The 17,696-nt window shown below is 39.5% G+C and overlaps 1 protein-coding gene across 6 annotated transcripts in view; it reads left to right on the top strand.

Annotated features, from left to right (window-relative positions):
• Positions 1 to 17,696, top strand: part of DPP6 (dipeptidyl peptidase like 6) — a 550,202-nt gene that overhangs the window by 482,337 nt on the left and 50,169 nt on the right. For all 6 annotated transcript variants that reach the window (XM_032687013.1, XM_032687020.1, XM_032686996.1 and 3 more), the window contains exons 9-10: positions 12,076 to 12,230; positions 13,402 to 13,499. In XM_032687013.1, the coding sequence (XP_032542904.1) occupies positions 12,076 to 12,230; positions 13,402 to 13,499 (253 nt within the window). The remainder of the gene's footprint in view (positions 1 to 12,075; positions 12,231 to 13,401; positions 13,500 to 17,696) is intronic.

Below are 17,696 nucleotides of genomic sequence, written 5' to 3'. Positions count from 1 at the left end.
GTAATTTGCAGCCTCCCTCCCTGATGAAGCTTCCCACACACAAGTCTCTGTGCCCACAGGAGCAGGGCAGAACATCCACCTCAGGCACTGCCACAGCTCTGCGTCATCTGGTTCAGCCAGCCCAGAGCTGCTGGTTTTCCAGGAGGAAAGTTACCAAGAAAAGATGAAAGTCATCCAAGGAAGTCATAGAAAGAAAGGACAATATGTATATTAAAATTGGCTCCTCTGAGTGCAAACCACATCCAAATATTCTGGGAATAACATGACTTAGAAAATTACTTTTTTTAGTGATAAACAGTAAATGGCAAAGAGTACAACTGACCATTTCTGGTCCTACTCAGCAAGGGCAATGCTATTTTCTTTGCAATTTGATAATGTTTGCCATCTGAACATTTTGAGGCATTTCAAAACACACATTTTATAGTCTGGTGGTGGGAAAGTACTCAACAGCTTGGTATGTCCTGTGCCCTGGCTGTGCCTAGTGCTCAACAAACACCCCACACAACCAATAATGAAATATTGGTCAGCCATGACCTCGACACAGCAGCACTGCTAATGTCATGGATGTCGTGGTAAAAATATACTGGCAGAACAGGAGTTGCTATAATGAGTCAGGGTTTTTTGGGTTTTGGGGTTTTGTTTTTATGTAGGAATTGTCCTCAATACTAAATAGAAAGTTTTTAAGGGTAGAGCAGGCTATGATGACCTTGGAAATAAAGATTAATCTACATTAGATATTGTAAGCTGTTAGGTAGATAAAAATGGAGCCATCTCCATCCTGCCAATAAATGCAACAGATAAAGAAGGGAAAGGAGGTGGGTGTTTTTTTCCAAAGCCACCCTTAATCAGCAGAAAACAGCAGACAAAATTATCTTTGGTAGATGGGGATTTGTGGGGTATGGGTTACATTTATTATCTGGTAGATTATAAGCTTTATTTTAATTTCCGGTATTTGCCTGCTACATCCTAAGGAACAATACGAGCTGGATCTACTGCATGTCATTTATAAGTCTGTGCATGTCATTTATATGGTAATGGGGGAGTTCCCCCTCATCCCCAGCGATTTCTGCAAAATTCTACATGCTGGCTTTCTCCAGTGCAAATTAAAATGCACATTCATGATCTTTGAACAAAGCAGGCAAGTATAATTGGTAATTTGATCCTGTTCTGTACAACCCAATTCAAAGTAATACTTATAATTTGCAGTTAATTAATCAGGGCTTTTTTTTCCTTAAAATTCCTAATTGCCTTTCTATGATATTCATTTTTAATAAGTTTTTTCCTACCACTTTTAGATCCAATTATACAGGCAATTTCATTTCACTGCTACTGCATGGCTCTGTGTGTTTGTTTGTATGTACATTTCCATACATTTTGATATATTTTTTTCAGAAATTTTTATATGCTGGTTTATGGAAGGGAGTTTTGTCATCTGAGAACAAGAAGTAGAAAATAATGGAATCAATGTACAACTGTGAGAAACAAGGTACAACAGGGAATATAAAACTCACATCAAAACAACAAAATTTTTAAAGAATTGTGAATCTCTGGAATTCCATTGCCACTATGAATAGTCACCATCATCTGATATTTAATTCACTACCCAGTTAAAGCTCTCATTAGAAGACTAGTTGTTGTGGCTTTAAAGTAAAACCAGTAATCACTAGAGACACAAACTTTGGACTCTTCAAGGAATTTAAAAGGGCCAGAAATTCAAAAATAAAAATGTTAGTGAGTACAGACATATGTGGGGGTAGTACCTGTGATGAGAAACATGCCATGGACCAGATCTTCACTGGGCAGGGCACTGAGCACCCCGTGCCTGACCAAGCTCTCGTGAGCTTGAGCTGGGTGACACCACCTTGCTCATCCCCCAGAGCCACTTCAGCATCCTTGAAGGCCTTCAAACCCTTTGTGCCCTGCAAATGTGAATGGAAACACTCACAGTAGTCTTCTTTCTGCTTCCTTCCACCTCAGTAGAAGGGAAGGTGTTTCTCTACTTTACCTGTCCTTGTTTGGGCGTGTGCTTATTGAGTTAACGTAAGGGGCCTTTAAGTTGTAGTGGCAGAAATGTTGTTCGCTACAAATTGATTTGTGCTCTGCCAGCATTTCACAGAATCATAGAATGGTTTGAGTTGGAAGGGACGTTTAAAGCTCATCTGGTCCAACCCCCATGCAATGAACAGGGATATCTTTAACCAGGTTAAGTTTCTCAGAGACCCATTCAACCTGACTGTGAATGTTTCCAGGGATGAGGCATCCACCACCTCTCTGAGCAACCTGTGCCAGTGTTTCACCACCCTCATTGTAAAAAACTTATTTTGTATATCTGATCTAAACCAATCCTCCTTCAGTTTAAAACCATTACCCCTTGTCCTTTCACAACAGGCCCTGCTAAAATGTTTGCCCCCATCTTTCCTATAGGCCCCCTTCGAGTATTGGAAGGCTGCAATAAAGGTCTACCCAGAATCTTAAACTTACTACAGAGGAGTCTACAGCTCAAAAATATTAATAAAAAAAGGTATTTCCTGGTAGTAGGGATAAGAGAGATTTTGTTGGGTGGACATTATCCTGCAGAAATGCTTTTCTTTTCTTTATGCTTTCCTGAGTCCATAGTGGAGGATCTTCAAGACACATACCTAGGAAGAATGGAATTCTGTTCAACATGCAAGTGCCACCACTCTGATAAACACAGTCAAACCCCACTGATACATCAGTGGCATAACCTGATTACATACCATTACCTTCATTAATAATAAATGTTCCTGTTATTTGATAAGAGCATTTTTTCTGAAATATTGCTGTAAGCTAATTTGAATTCTGGTTTTATCCTGCTCTCTTTTTTTATTATTCCTGGGTGACTCTATTGATCTCAGTAATTCCTCTGATTATTCAGTGCTGTAAAATCAGATTCATCCTCTGAGTCATTATTGAGCTAAATCTCTCTGTTAGCCAGATCCTGAATCACTGTTCAGGTTGAAACCTCTGGGAATATTGCCATAGCAGGGCAATATATACTCAAAGTGGTTTTTTAATGGCTGTTCAATGACTGTAGCAGTTTAAACCAGGTAAGGAATTTGGAGCTAAACTAAATTCAGTTAGTGTGCTCCAGTTCCCATTTCATAAAGCAGGGCTGTGTTTTGCAATATTAACTGACGTTTATTAGCACGCAGGCTGGATGACTATCAGGTGCTGCTCAGGGTGAATAAATCATGCAAGCAATTCACATGAAAGACAGCTTGTGCAAGTGCTGATAAAAGTCCATGGGGTTGAAGAATCAAGTTCTTTAATAGCAATGTCAAGCTGTTCAGTTCTTCTTATCTCTCATATTTCTTTATGAAACATTAAAAGAGATTGCTTTTGGGCACTTGTGTTCTTGAACTATTGCAATCGTCTAATGAATTTTTGATAGTCAAATTCAGAGGGTTTTGTGATCACTAACTTTCTTGATATGTCTGTAGCTGTTGAAATGGATTCCCTGTGCCAAAGTTGGCTGTCCATCTTCCTTTTATCATAAACCCCATAGATTAGTTAGGAAGAACCTGTAACTTCTAATTTAAAGGAAAGGTGAAGTGGAAGCTACTTGAGCAGGTTTGAATAGAGTAATATTCAGCATATAATGAAAGCCTTGATTTGTCTCACTGCATTGCACAGATAAGCAAATTGTATTTCCAGCCGTAGCAACCTGTTTAGTGGCAGTGGGGAATAAAGAAAGAAGAAAAGATTTGACTATAAGGACCCCTACTGCATTTTGGCAATGTGAATTCTGTCTCATGGAGGTCCTTAACAATTGAGAAGGCACAATACAACTTTGCAAATGAGCATTTACCCACATCAGTGAGCTACAGTGCAAATCACCCAGAAGACTTTTCCCAGGAAAGGTTTCTACAGATTTAGTGCCTCTAGTTAGCAGGCTTTCAATGGAGAGCTGACAACAGGCTGTGGGTTGGTGTTTATGCCAGGTGATGGAAAAATACATTCTTACTATTCATTAGGGGCATACATCAGTCTGCCACTGCGGATGGGTTTCCTAGATGCATTTGCTCTTTGGAGAAGAAACAGGAATAGCTGATGACATGATCTCTAATATTTCTACTTTCATAATTCAGTCCCCATTTTCATTATTACATCTGGACATCCTGACAGATCACAGCCTTGGCGCCGTTGATGAAATGTCTGCGTGTCAGTCTAGCCAGCATGGTCCAAGATGTTGTTACTGAGACTGACTGACTCACACCACCAAAGCAGGACACCTGCTGATTTTTAGGAGCTGTTGTGAGTGTTAATCATTAATGCTTTTGAAAGCAAACAGCTAAGGATTCTTAAGGATGCTGCACAGGGAAAAAAAAAGTGAGAAGCGCTGAGAAAGTAACTTCTGAAAAGCGCAGAGGGAGGATGTGGAGGCAGCTCAATGTTTTTCTGGTGTGTTTGTCCAAAGAGGACAGCTTTTACTGCAAAGCAGGCCCCAAAATACTGGTGTGCCAATAGGATAGTGTGGCTTTGTGTGTGACATATGGTAATCCCACCTGCCTGCTGTGATTGCTCTGGAGGGTTTGCTAAACCTCCTGGGGAGTTGCTCATGGCTCCTGATGGAGACCCAGGGACCGTGTGAGACCTGAGGGACAGTTCCTCTATGTGGCTTTTTCCAGTGAGATTTGCAGAGTTGAATGTGCTCATTGTGTCATGACGTAAAGATGGCCTGGAGGAGCCTCTCTGGCCATTTCCAGATAGCTAAATTCTTCTCTTATTTTGTGCACTTCTCAGATGACATCTCATGCTTGTGTGTATCTTGTGTTAGGTGAGGGGTTTTTTTCCAACAAATCCATTTGTATGAATAAAGGGAGATTTAAACATTCATTATTCTTTAGTTATTACAGTCAGAGCCTGGCCTCCTGTATGTATTCTGTAGGAGCTGTAGAGATGTACCTGAGGATCAGGCTGGTGTTCAGTAACACCAGCTTCTGAAGCCCCCAAGCACTCAGATAGCAAAGAAAGTCTGGCAGCTACTTGCCGATAATCTTGTAAACAACACTCCAATGCCCTGACTCATATAACAACTACAGTGTTGTAAACACAACAAATTAGAAGAATCAATGGATCTGAGGGGAAAAAAAATTTAAAAAAAACCCCAAACCACAATCATTAAACTAGCAGTTTCAAAGGGGGACAAAATTAGTATTCTCAGAAAGTCTCTTCTGTCAGGAGTTGCCTTCCTAACATGATCTCATCCTGCTTCATGGGGATAGATGTCCTAACTCTTGTCCTAGAGAAACAGTGGTTGGGACTACAGATGAGGAGCCCAGGTTGGAGTGGTCAGGATTGAACCAGGCTGAACATCAGTTGTCTCTGATGTGCACACTCTGGCTTTGCTGGACATTTTCTCTTCATCCCCCTGTTCCCTCAGGGGTCCTTACCAGGTATCAGTGAGCAACAGTGACATGTCTTCTGCCAGAGCACAGCTGCTTGTGGTGTTGTCACACAGAGCCACCTTCAAAAAAGGTGAATCATGGCCCATTAGTGTTCACATTTCATGGGGTTTGCTTGTTTGCTGAGCTTGGCCTTGGCTCAAGCTACCCAGCAGCTCTGGGGCCCACACAGGGGACGTGGAGGTAAGATGTGACCTTGTTGACCATGCAGAACACATGAAGAGTCCCATGGGGTTGTCCTCAGTGCCCAGCATGAACCATCTGGCTAAAATGAGCTTCTCTCCAGGCCCTCAGCATCAGGCCACAGGGAGGCAAAAGCACTGGCCAAACCCTCTCCTGCTGTCTCAAAATGATGTTCTGCAGGAGCAAGGGGCTGCAAGACTGCATGAGCAGAAAACAACATGTGTTCAAGCAATTAAACCACATGACTAAGGGGAAATAATGACACTTGCAGCCCACACCTTCCCCGTTCATGAGGAGATGCAGAACTTCTGGCTGGACTCCTTTCCCTGAGTTGAGGGGCTGCCACCTTCTTGTGGCTGCCAAACATGTGGGAGCTCCTTGCCTGCATCTGTTTGGCTCCGTGGCTGCACAATGCTGCTGCTGTCTGGTGGTGAGATTTTGGATCAAGGATTCGGTGTTTATAAAGTGCTCTCTGAAGCATGTCCTCAAAAACACCATGAAAGCGAGTAACAGTTTGCTCTTCATAAGCTGTCAGTGGCAGAGGAGACTGTGTGTTCCAAGCAGAAATAAAGGAAGAGGAGGTCAGTGTTGCAACTTGTTTTTCTTAAGGATCTCTTGGACAATGACATAAGCACCTTGAGAATGGTTGTTTTTTGTATACAGGAACTGTGGGACTGGGCTAAACCTGGAGTTTGTGCTCAGCCAAAAAGTTAAATTTTTCTTTTTCTCCAAAAGGTTGTTGAATTGTTCAACGGCCCTGCAAAACTGTGGTTTTTTCCACCTGACTCAATTAGACAACTGTGAAAGAGGATTAATTGCTCTGAAATCAATAGTGCTGCAGGGCTGTTGCTGACATCAGCACAAAATAATGTCAACACAGGAAAATGTAAATTGGATATAGTAATATAAAAGAGTTTTATACTATTTGCATACACACAGCTGCTTTAACACTCATTTTATACCTATTACAATGATTTAATGGAAGTTAGTGAAGACTTATACAGAGAGAAAAAATGTATTGTATATGAATGAAAGATGGCATGGTGGTCTTCTGCAGCCATCCCTGAAACACGGGTCAGTGAAGGCAAATATGAACAATAAGTTTTCCCTAACTGGCTAAAAATACTTGCTTTCAAACTGTACAATAGCAATTGATTCGGACATGTGGTTGGTGCTTTGAGATGATCTAGTAATTGATTTTAAAACAGATGGCACCTGTCAAATAAGCATTTGTATTTATTTGATGTTTCTATGACAACCCTTGGGGTTTTGCTATCTCAGAAGTCTTTGTTTTCTCTTTTCCTAGACCCCCTTTCTGTTCTCTGATCTCTCTTCCTCTCATGTTCTTTTGATGCATCCTACTGACAGTTTCTTTTGAGCTTTTTTTCCTAATGTAAGCCATGGCCTTTATGTTAGGCTTTAATTTTGCTTTGCTTGAAATTCCTTTTTATTAGCAGTTTTAATAAAACAGCAAAATATCCTCAACACACCAAATACTTCGTGATCTGAGCATCAGCTACAATGCATCACACAAACAAAACCACTGATTACGCTCCCCAGAATTGCCATACTTTACCACATCAGCAATTAATAATATTGAAGGGGAAGTTCCCTCTGTCAGGCAAAATACTTACATAATACTAGGTGTAAAAATTAAAATATTCTGAATTAATCAGACTGTTGAGAGAAAATTAGATATGTTTGTGTTTGTGTGTATGCATGTATCTATATCTACTCGGAGGAGAATCAAACTATTTATTATCTGTCTTTGTATTCTGGGGGTGCAACATTCATAATATTGATTTGATTTTCTACTGAAGAAGAAAATGCAACACTCAGAACAAGAAGAGGATTTTGATTGTATGAGCCAAATTGGTTTAAGTGTTCAAAAGGCATGTGGATGTGGCATTTGGGAATATGGTTTGGTGGTGAACACAGTGGTTAATGGTTGAACCTGATGGTCTTAGAGGCCTTTTCTAACACAAATGATTCTATGATTTAATAGTTGAAATTTCCTAAGTGCCTCTGTCCATTGCACCCTTATTTTGGACTCCTGAGGTGCAGGAAGCCTCAACTTTTCTAGCTACAGATAAATAAACCTTTCTGCTCAGTCTGCAAGGATGCCTCCTCAGCTGTTAGAAATGGGAATTACCTTTCTGAAGTCAGTGACATGCAGTTGTTAACTGCAGCCCATCTGTGTAAACACAAGGTGTTTCACCAGAAGTGGGCATGACATTCAGATCTCTAGAAGATGACAAAAAAGCAAATATAATTTTTTCACTTGAAAATTATTTCTTTTTCTCAATCTTTCCTCCTGATATCATCTTTACTCTTTTTTTTTTTCTCTGAAGGTGGTAGAAAAGGGTTGCAATGGTACCTGTCATAGGACTGGTCTGTCCAAGTATTATTATCTTCTTGTGCATGTCTGGTTTTGTTAACTCACACTTGGAAATTACAAGTTATTCGTGTCAACTTGAAAAATTAGAAGAAACCTCTAAGCTACCAATGGATTTCTCAGTCAATCATTGGTGAGGGCTGTATCTTTTCCCAAACAGCAAGCCAGAACTTTGCCACCCTCAGCAGAAAGGCAAAATTCACCAATATGATTCAGAATGTGCACAAAGGCTGCAGAACCAGTTGAATTTTTAGAAATGCATGAAGAAATCCCCTTGGTCATGGCATTTACATGTGCTTATTAATAAGGAGGAGCTCTGCCAGTCTGGAACTCTGTGCGAGCCTGGGAAGTGGATTTGTCATGGAAATGCCTGTGGAAATACTGCAATGGCAGGTTATGGTTCAGAACATTAAAACCGCCTGTGTGGATTTCCAAACGTGGTGAATGCAACAGGTTGTTCCAGAACCTGCTGGTTGCCACTGAGGGTGCAGAAGATGAAGCCCTTGTGGTTTTCCCTATGTTGAGTCTATAAGAGAATTCAGAGGTCTGGATGCACGTCAGTGGCACAGTTCAGTTTTTAGACAGAGATGGACATGATAACAAAAAGTATCTGAGCTCTATGGCTAAACCTCTGCTAAAAGTGCTACACAAGTATCAAAAGAAATAGCAAAATCCACTTGTGAAGATTCTTACAGGATGGATATTGTTGATGGAGGAATGAACCGTATGATTTTTTGAAGTGTCTTCCAGATCCATTTCATATGATTCCTTGAGAAGTTTGCTACCTAAAGTAAGATACAAGTCTCCCATTTCATTGATCTTGCAAGTACTGCTGGAATTAACTTGCATCTTGAAACAAGCAGGTGGCTCCTTACATTTTATACACATGCTGGGCTAGTTTTTGATGACACACGTAGTAGAAACGTCCATGCAATTTCTGATCCACTGTACAGTCCTTCCAGGGATTGACCATATGGTATCACAGCCAAATGTTACCTCCAATCCCGGATTCACCACATCTTGTTACTTGGCAGCTGAGAACCACAGTAAGGGACTTCTCATTCGGCTTCCTGATGGTGAGCAAGAGTATCTATCAGGAAACACAGTCTTCAGAAGAAATGGCATTCCCACTTCAGGCAGCCTGGTTCACTCTGGTGAACCTGATGCCACTCAGGTCTTGATTCCAAAGATGACCACCCACGTGATGCACTAACCTTTAAAAAAAAGTTTAAAAAAAAAAAGCAGCAACCTTTAAATCTGCTCAGGAAAAATTCCTCTCATCACACCTCAGTTGTTCCTTCCAGTTTCTTTTCTCATCCAATGATACAGTAGTCTCTAAGATGGATATGTACCAAACTGTCACTGAAGATACTCCAACCTAGGACATCAAATGCTCTTCCTGAGGGTCTGTTAACTTAGAAGACTCTTTGTTTCACACAACTTTGAAAAGAGTGTTCAGTTGAATCTTATTCAGCTTAAAAAAGGTTTAAATACACAAACATTTCAGTCCCCACCAAAGAGTCATTACTTATAAGCAAGGTCATCCAGCTGTTTCAGAGTGATTCAATACTGAATATGCTAACATGGGATAAGCATTGACTTGCCTCAGCCCCTGTGCTTGAACCCAGCCAGCATGTCTGAACAGCCCCTGTTCAGTTAGGGCAACCACGCACTTTATTCTCACTGTTTTTGGGGTTTCATGCCCTGGTGTGACTGGCAAGCAAAGCACAGAGCCACCAGCATCTGACTGTGAGGGATCTCAGCAGCTCGCTCACAACATCCCGACATCATGTAGCACTCAGTGACTGTAAGGACTGGGGAAGACAGCAAAGGTTTTTATCAATTATCGCTTTATACTCTTAATCAGGAGGTCATGGGCTGTATGTATAGGGGGGCTTTGGTGTTTAAAGAAAACCTGTTTTTTCATAAATATGAGACAGGTTCTGAACTAACTTTAGAAAGGAGTGTTGATTGCAAGTGATTTTCTGAGCATGTGTGTCATGGCTTAAGAAAATGCAAGGAATAGAGTGTCCCCAAGAACAAATGGGCTGCAAATTATGCTTTACTTTTAGATGAAACTTTCTGGTACTAACCCATTTTATATTTCATGAGAATGTTCCCTGGTTTGCTAAAACTAACTGATCTCTCTAATAACAGCAAGGTCCTGGCTTTGTTTCAAGGCAAAGGTTCACTCAATTAAATCTCATTAACAGAGGACCACAAAACCTGCACTAAAACCTTTCTGGGTGTGTGACCTTCAGCAAAACTGCTTCATTAAGTCTGAGATCCTGCAGAAAATGTTTGCTGAATAAAGTCATTCCTAATTAATGTTAAAATGTCAAGGATTCATGTGCCATTCATCTTTACTCCTTTTCCTTTACACTCTTAATTATCTCCTTAATGGGCAACCAATATAAAAGTCAAAAGCAGCATCTTTTAAATGTACATAGAACAGGTGGGACAATGCAGTAAAGCAAATTTACCAGATGTGCTTTCCCATGCAACATTTGTGACTTCCTAAATATGCTTCCAAAACCCCACTTACATGTTGCCATTAAGCACTGATTAATTAATTAGTTATTTGTAAAATGCAGAAGTGTCAAGGATGATTTTCCCTTGTACTCTGTTTGATGTTACCTTGAGTTTTATCTCAAGCCATATGCAAGTCTGGATTAACAAAATGTTTATTTGCTCTGTGATGAATGTAATTGTCTATTCTCCAAGGATTGCTCACACAATTTTTTTTAAAAAATAAAAGACTCAGTGAGTTTCTGGTCTTCAGACTAGAGGGGTGTCCTGGTTAGACTGGGGGTTCTTCATAGAGTGGTGTACAAACCTGGTGGGTCTAAATTTGGAAAATCCTCAGTCATTTTTCCAAAGGCCAGTGATGACAGCAGACATTGGAACTGCTTGGACCTGTGTAGCAGGACTTCATGGTGAAGGCTTAGAAACACTCTGCAGCCTCTTTAATTTTTATTCTCACATTAAAGTAATGGGACCCATCTTCCTGCCCATCAATCTGTACAGCATATGAAAGCCCTTCTGGTGGTTTAAATAGGAATGACTCACATGATATTAAGCCTCTTAATGAAAATGGATTACATTATTGCCTTTCACAAAATGAGAGGTTTAAAAAGCCAAGTTAGTGTCTTCCAAATGTCAGTAACTGGAGACACTTTGGACAAAGAGTGAATTTTTATAGCTTTTCTGGAGATCTGTAAGATGAACTCATCTTTACAATGAAGAATATTAAATTATAAGAAAAGTATTAGAAATTAGAAGTTCTTTGAGTTTAATGAGAACTAGGTATTCAAAATAATTTCTTATAATGGCAATATTGTTTCCTCCTTAAATACTTGAACTCTGACACGTTTTATGGGCATCTTTCTGAGTACCTTTTCAACAGAAACATCATTACTGAAATCTCGAAAAAAACCTATAATCCCAAAATTCAGTGGTAAAAAGGATCAGGATCTGACTTTGGCTACTTATGGAAAATTGCTTTGCAAAAGTATTTTAAAAAGTGAAATAGGGATAAAAGCCAAGATAGTATCCAAGACTCTAAAGGCTGGTATCCTGTAAAGAAGCCTTTCTTGAGTATTAAAAAATTGCTATATTTGTTTATTCCCAACTGGTAACAGAACTTTAGAATATTTAAATTGTTGCTGAAGCACTTGTATCTAAGCATAAATGCTGTTTGAGTTGATTGATAGGTGTCTAGTATGGCACTGTGAACACATGTGTCCATGTGCAGGACACATAGCAGGAGTAGCAGGGCCTTTTATGCTGTCATGAATACATGCACTAATACAAATAATTTGATGTTTCTTCAGCAAGGTAATTATGTTTAATAGCCTATAAATACAGAGTAATTGTTATCAATTGTGTTCATTTGTGTGTATTTGATGAGTATTTTTAATTGATATTCCTGTGGCATCCTCCCCGTGCTGTGATTAGACTGGGATTTTCCTATCTACGCTCTTTCATTTATTGCTAACTAGTAATTTACCTCTAATAGCCTTTTTTTCTGTTCTCTCCTTTTTTTTTCTTGTTTTTTTTTTTTTTAATTAGAGGAAATCTTGAAGACTCACATTGCTCATTGGTGGTCTCCTGATGGCACCAGGTTAGCATATGCAACAATTAATGCCTCCAGAGTCCCCAGCATGGAGATCCCGATATACACTGGCAGCCCTTACCCTTCTGTTAAAACATATCATTATCCAAAGGTAAGGGAAAATAAAATAATCAGTCCTATTGCTCTAGCAGAAATAAATTATATTTTCTTTCCAGTAGGCTCAGGCAGGGGACTGCATAATAGTGCACACTGATAAGCAATGAAAATAAACAGATCTAAGGGAATATCAGCTGCTCCCTGGTGAATGTGGTCTCCATTACTCTTTAGCTGCATTTGTAAAATTGCAGTTTTCTGATTCGATGAGTAATTCTAAATATAATGAAAATAAAATTTTAAAATCCTTTCTTTTTACACCTAAAAAAAAGCAACTGCGTTTCCATGCTAGTATAGGGTTGCTGATGTCTGAGAGTTTGGAATTTCTATATTTATATATGTTTCTATATTTAGAGACAGATAGATGAATAGATACATACATACATATATTCTATACTATGATACAAAAAAAAATAAAATAAAGAAGGAAAATGTAGTGTTTGGGCTTCCTTAGAATATCCAGGATGGCCTAATGTGAGAGGACACATAGTGTGGTTTCAGAGCCTTAATGGTGCCTGAGCATTACACAGGACACAGTGAAAGACAGAGAAGACTTAAGAGCCATTCTTGAGTCCATAATTGTGGAGACCTGCAGTGGGTGCACAGCACCAGCACAGCTCTCTACCAGTACAGACACACTGCTGCTCTTATTGCTGTAATTTTCTGTTCTAAAGCAGTACAGGGGTGTCTGCTGCAGTCATTTCTTCTGGGTGTCTTGCTTTAAGCACTGATTACCCAAGACCTCACATATTGGTCCAAGTGAACCATAATTTAGCAGGAGAGATATCACATGTATGCAGGTCTTGTGGAAATCACAGTGGTTCAGCAGGGGATGCCCTTTCCTACAGTACAAAATGAATCTCTATTTTACTATATTGATCATCATCCTGTTAGACAATCTTTTATCAAAAGGTGCATGAAATATCAATATTTCCAGTTGCTATGAAAAGTAAATTTTTATTACCGAGTGTCCTAAGTAAAATTACCCTTTATTTGTGCCTACTGACCTCTCCACACTGTGCCACATCACTACAGTTGCAGTTTTCCTGTGAACGACCACAGCAGTCTAGTCCATATCCCCATACAATTAAAATCCATGGGGATGTAATAAATCAAAACCATTCTGTGTTGTATATGATATGTTAATTTATTATTATTTTAAAATCCAGGCTGGAATGGAAAATCCAACTATTTCTTTGCATGTGATTGGTCTGAATGGACCCACTCATGACCTGGAAATGACTCCACCAGATGATCAGAGGATGAGGTAGGTGCTTTCTTGCCCTGGAATGCTGGACCTCAGTTGTCTTGGGGTTTTAGATCAGAGCCTGACTTTTTTTTAGATCATTTTTCTTTCTCTGCTGCTATGAAGAAGTTTCACTTTGTGTAAATCTGCTTAATTTTTTTTTTTCAAATTATTTGTCTTTTTACTTCTATTTTGTATAACATTATCAGTTTTTCATTTGAAATTGCTGTGACACAAACTGACTTTAGAGTGGGGTTATTTTTTGGCAACTTGACGGAATGTCCCCAAATCTATAAGAACACCTTCATTCCACTTGGAATCACAGGCATTATAGGAGGGATATTGTCTGCAGCCTGTATGAGAGACCATGAAGCAGAAACAGGGCACCCTGTAGCACAGCAAACACGAGTTCACTGCTTCATGACATGAATATAGAAATGAAACCAGGTGGACATCCTGCACATACATTGCCTGATCTTTATTAAAAATAAGAAAGAAAGCTCTTTGCTGGTTTTAGGGCACAGTTTATTAGTTTATTTTAGAAGTTATCCTGCAATTCAGCCAACTACTTAGAAATCCATTTCTAATTACATGCTTAAGTCTTCATTCAGCAGGAGTTTAAAAGTTTGTCTTGGACTTTGATGTGTGACCAAAGCTTGTGTTTAGCATTTGTGTTTGTGTTTACATTGTACATCTACATTGTTCAGGAGAGAAGGTAGTGCATGGTGCTCCTCCATGCAAAGATTGGAGATTATAACCCAAATCCAGATTTTCAATAACTTTGATTTAAACTTGAAATAGCTCTGTAGAAGGGCAAGCAAAATCAGACCCTGTTTCTACATCTCAACTATCCACGATGACCCTTCCATATGCAATGCTGCAGGATTGCCATTCCCAGGCACATCACTTGTTCTTGTAGGAGCATCCAGCCAATGCACACGCTCATGGTTTTCAGCTGGTAGCTAAATTAGTGTAATTCCAGTCTAATAAAGACAGGAGTTACAGCACAGGGCTAACAAATCAGGGCAGTGGGGGGGACAGGGGAGGGTGCAGGTGTGACTTTCATTATGCATGATAAGGATATAAGGACTGTGGATAAAGCTGCATGGTCGTCTGACAAGAGGACACTTAAGCAGTGGGATTATTTACGGTGACAATTCCTTTCTTTAATAGGAAAGCTACTGTCAGCCTTAGAACATGTTTACACTGAGTAACTCTAAAATACTCCAAATCCATTTATGCAACAAAAGATGTATGACCTGTGACCGAACCAAATGGGCATAAATGCAATTTCCTTTCAAAAATACAACTTTAGATCTGCATACAGCAGGAAGGAATTCAGGATTGTGGTGTTCCCATCACAGTATCCCCGTGGCGGTATCAAAACGGCAGCTCCTGGACAACATAATTTCTCTGTTGGTAACATTCTCTGTAAACAGAGAGGCTCAGAAACATTTTAATTACAGCAATAACTTCAGACTGCAGGATCCAAGTGTTGTTAATAAATTTGTTCTATATGGTTATGGGTGGCCATAATTTATTTGGTCGCAATCAATATTGCAAAATGATGCAAAATACATCATAATTAATTAGTGTCTGTATATTTCATCAAAGCCATGGCAATTGCCATCTCTAGGGCATGACATAAGTAGTGCTGCTAGAGCAATAGGGGTGCATTTTCATTATGCATATGTTTTCTGAAATGAGAGGATTAGTGTGATAACATTTCCTTAAAATAGGCAAGAGGGATGCACCGTACAGTTAGTTACAGAACAGAGTTTCAGGGAAGCAGGAGAAACTGGTGATAAGGATCTCTGTCTGAAGCATTTCAATGTTCTCAGTCAGTTCACGTAGATGATCTATGGACAGAGTGGTATTTCGTGTTCTTTTTGTCTGGAGCAAAGTGATTTAGTACAATTAATAAAGCAGATAATAAAGTGGAGATATGCCACTGTCTTTTTTCTTTAAAAATTAAAATAAGTCAGAAATTTTCCACAGAAATTAGATATTTTTCAATCAAACGAAAACCAAAAACCATAGCTGATAATGGAAAGACATATTTTGCAGGGAAATGTACAATATTGATAACTTTTCCTTTTTAAAAATCTTTCATTATGAACATTTTTGACAAATTTTCTGCAAGTCGTGCTTTTCTATGAGAAAAAGAAAGGAAAGGGGTGGAAATTACAGGGCAAAGAAAAATAAAAAAACATTATAACACTTAATGCCTGAAAACCACTGAACCTCAAGAATTACATCATCAGGTGGTCAGAATTGGATCATGACCCATCTTATTTCTCATGTCATATTTGCATCTCAGGTGGGAAATTAAGGAACCCGTTATTTCCCCTGAGTGCAGAAATTGTCACTGGTCCTTGCATAGGGCAGGCACAAATAAATAATGAGGAAACTCAGACAACTCCAGCCTGAATCCGGGGCAGGATCCATATGTGCCCCAGGGACCACAGCCTGTCACTTGGCCACATATCACTGTGTTCTTTGTGGTGTTTATGGCTTTATTACTGTGGTCATACAGTAAGTATTCATATGATAGATTCATACCTAATATTTTTGATTGATACCTCCAGGAAGCAGCCCTGGAAAGCTGGGATATGAACAAGGGTGCTGCAGAATAACCAGTCTCAGATAATTGCAAACCCAACCACCAATGTCTTTACTAGGATGGGGTCTAGATTTTGCTTTATGGGGGAAAATAAGTTCTCCTTAAATCAGCTTCATATAAAATCTGGGATAGGTCAGGTGGAGAGGGCTTGGGAAATGCACTGGCTTCTCGTTTCTCCCCACTGGCTGCTCAACCAGTGCAGCTGCTGGAGCAGCAGATGTTTACAATTAACTGAGATGAATCACACCTTATTGTCTCATTTTCTTCTGCAGAATGGGAACCATAAAACTTGGTTATCCTACAGAGGAGATGTGAAGGGAAATAAATGAAAGACTCAACACTACTCAGAAATTAGAATACTGACTATACAAGTATCTGCAGTTATCTGTGGGTTAGTTATCCATGGCCTTGATGGCTGGGAGAAGCTTCAGAGAGAAATTGAGACTTTATGCCTTTCTTTAGGGTGTTAGGGAAACTCTTGAGTCACCTAAAATAAGGGAAAAAAACTCATGGTTTTCCTGAGAAAAAAAACCATGGTTTCGGTGTTCAAACAGTGAGAGGGATGTAAAAATTGAATATATTACCTTGAAACTTTAAATTGGAATTATGGAAAAAATGCTCCAAGCCACAATAGGTACTAAATTTACATTCCTTTTCTGGGTAGGCTGAATTTGGTCAGTTCATTTTGGAAAGAAAAAAAGAGACAGTTATACAGTTTAATTTTGCTTTGTTGTTTTTTTTTTCCTCTTAGGGTCCATGCCGTTGCAGATATAGAGTAAAATTACAATTTTATTTCAGGCCCTAAATTTTCAGACTGCTGTTGTCTCACCTGGGCGTATCCTTCCATCCAGTGCACTGGTTGCAAGTGCTGAGGTTTTTTGTTATTTTTCCCAAGCCAGTTTCAGACAGTAAACATTACTGAAAACTGCAAAATCAATTTCCAACTTGTTATTTTTCTAGACAAACAGGCCTTTGTGGTTTTGCCCTTTTTATTCAGTATATGCAGGAGCGTTTGCCAGAACACGAAGTACTCTCCAGTGACAAAGCACATTATTTCCAATGAGAGCAACAATTCCTTATGCATATTTTATAGCAAACAAATGAACTAATAAATTTTTTATAGACTGTATGCTGTAAAATGTCATATTATAATTTAAGGATGTCTTTGGCCCACAAAGCCCAGCAGTATATTATAACATCACCAACTTTGGCAACTCAGCCAGAGTTGTACCCTACAAATAAAGTGGTGGAGACCTGAATTGCTGCAGAGGTGGACATCACCATACCCTGGCTCTGAGAAGGCAACCATCAGTGAATTTATTCCTGATCCTGTATTTTCCAGCCCAGCCTAGGTGGTTCCACTGCTCACTAGCGCAGAGGACTTTTGTGCAGCCCACACTCATGATTTACTTCAAGTGGTATCACAACCTGAACATGTCCAGCAATAGAGGATGGTGCTGGGAGTGTGGGAGGTTTGCCAATGAAACCCTGAAATATCTGCTTTATGGCAACCAGCTGCATCTACTTTACAGAAATCTCATGTTGTTCCCAACTCTATCCTTCTTGGTATTTGCCTTTTAATGCAAGGATCCACT

The sequence above is a fragment of the Chiroxiphia lanceolata genome, chromosome 1 (assembly GCF_009829145.1).
Source record: "Chiroxiphia lanceolata isolate bChiLan1 chromosome 1, bChiLan1.pri, whole genome shotgun sequence".
Classification (NCBI taxonomy): Eukaryota; Metazoa; Chordata; class Aves; order Passeriformes; family Pipridae; genus Chiroxiphia; species Chiroxiphia lanceolata.
Note: the sequence above shows the minus strand (reverse complement) of the source record. Positions and strands in the feature narration are given on the sequence as shown.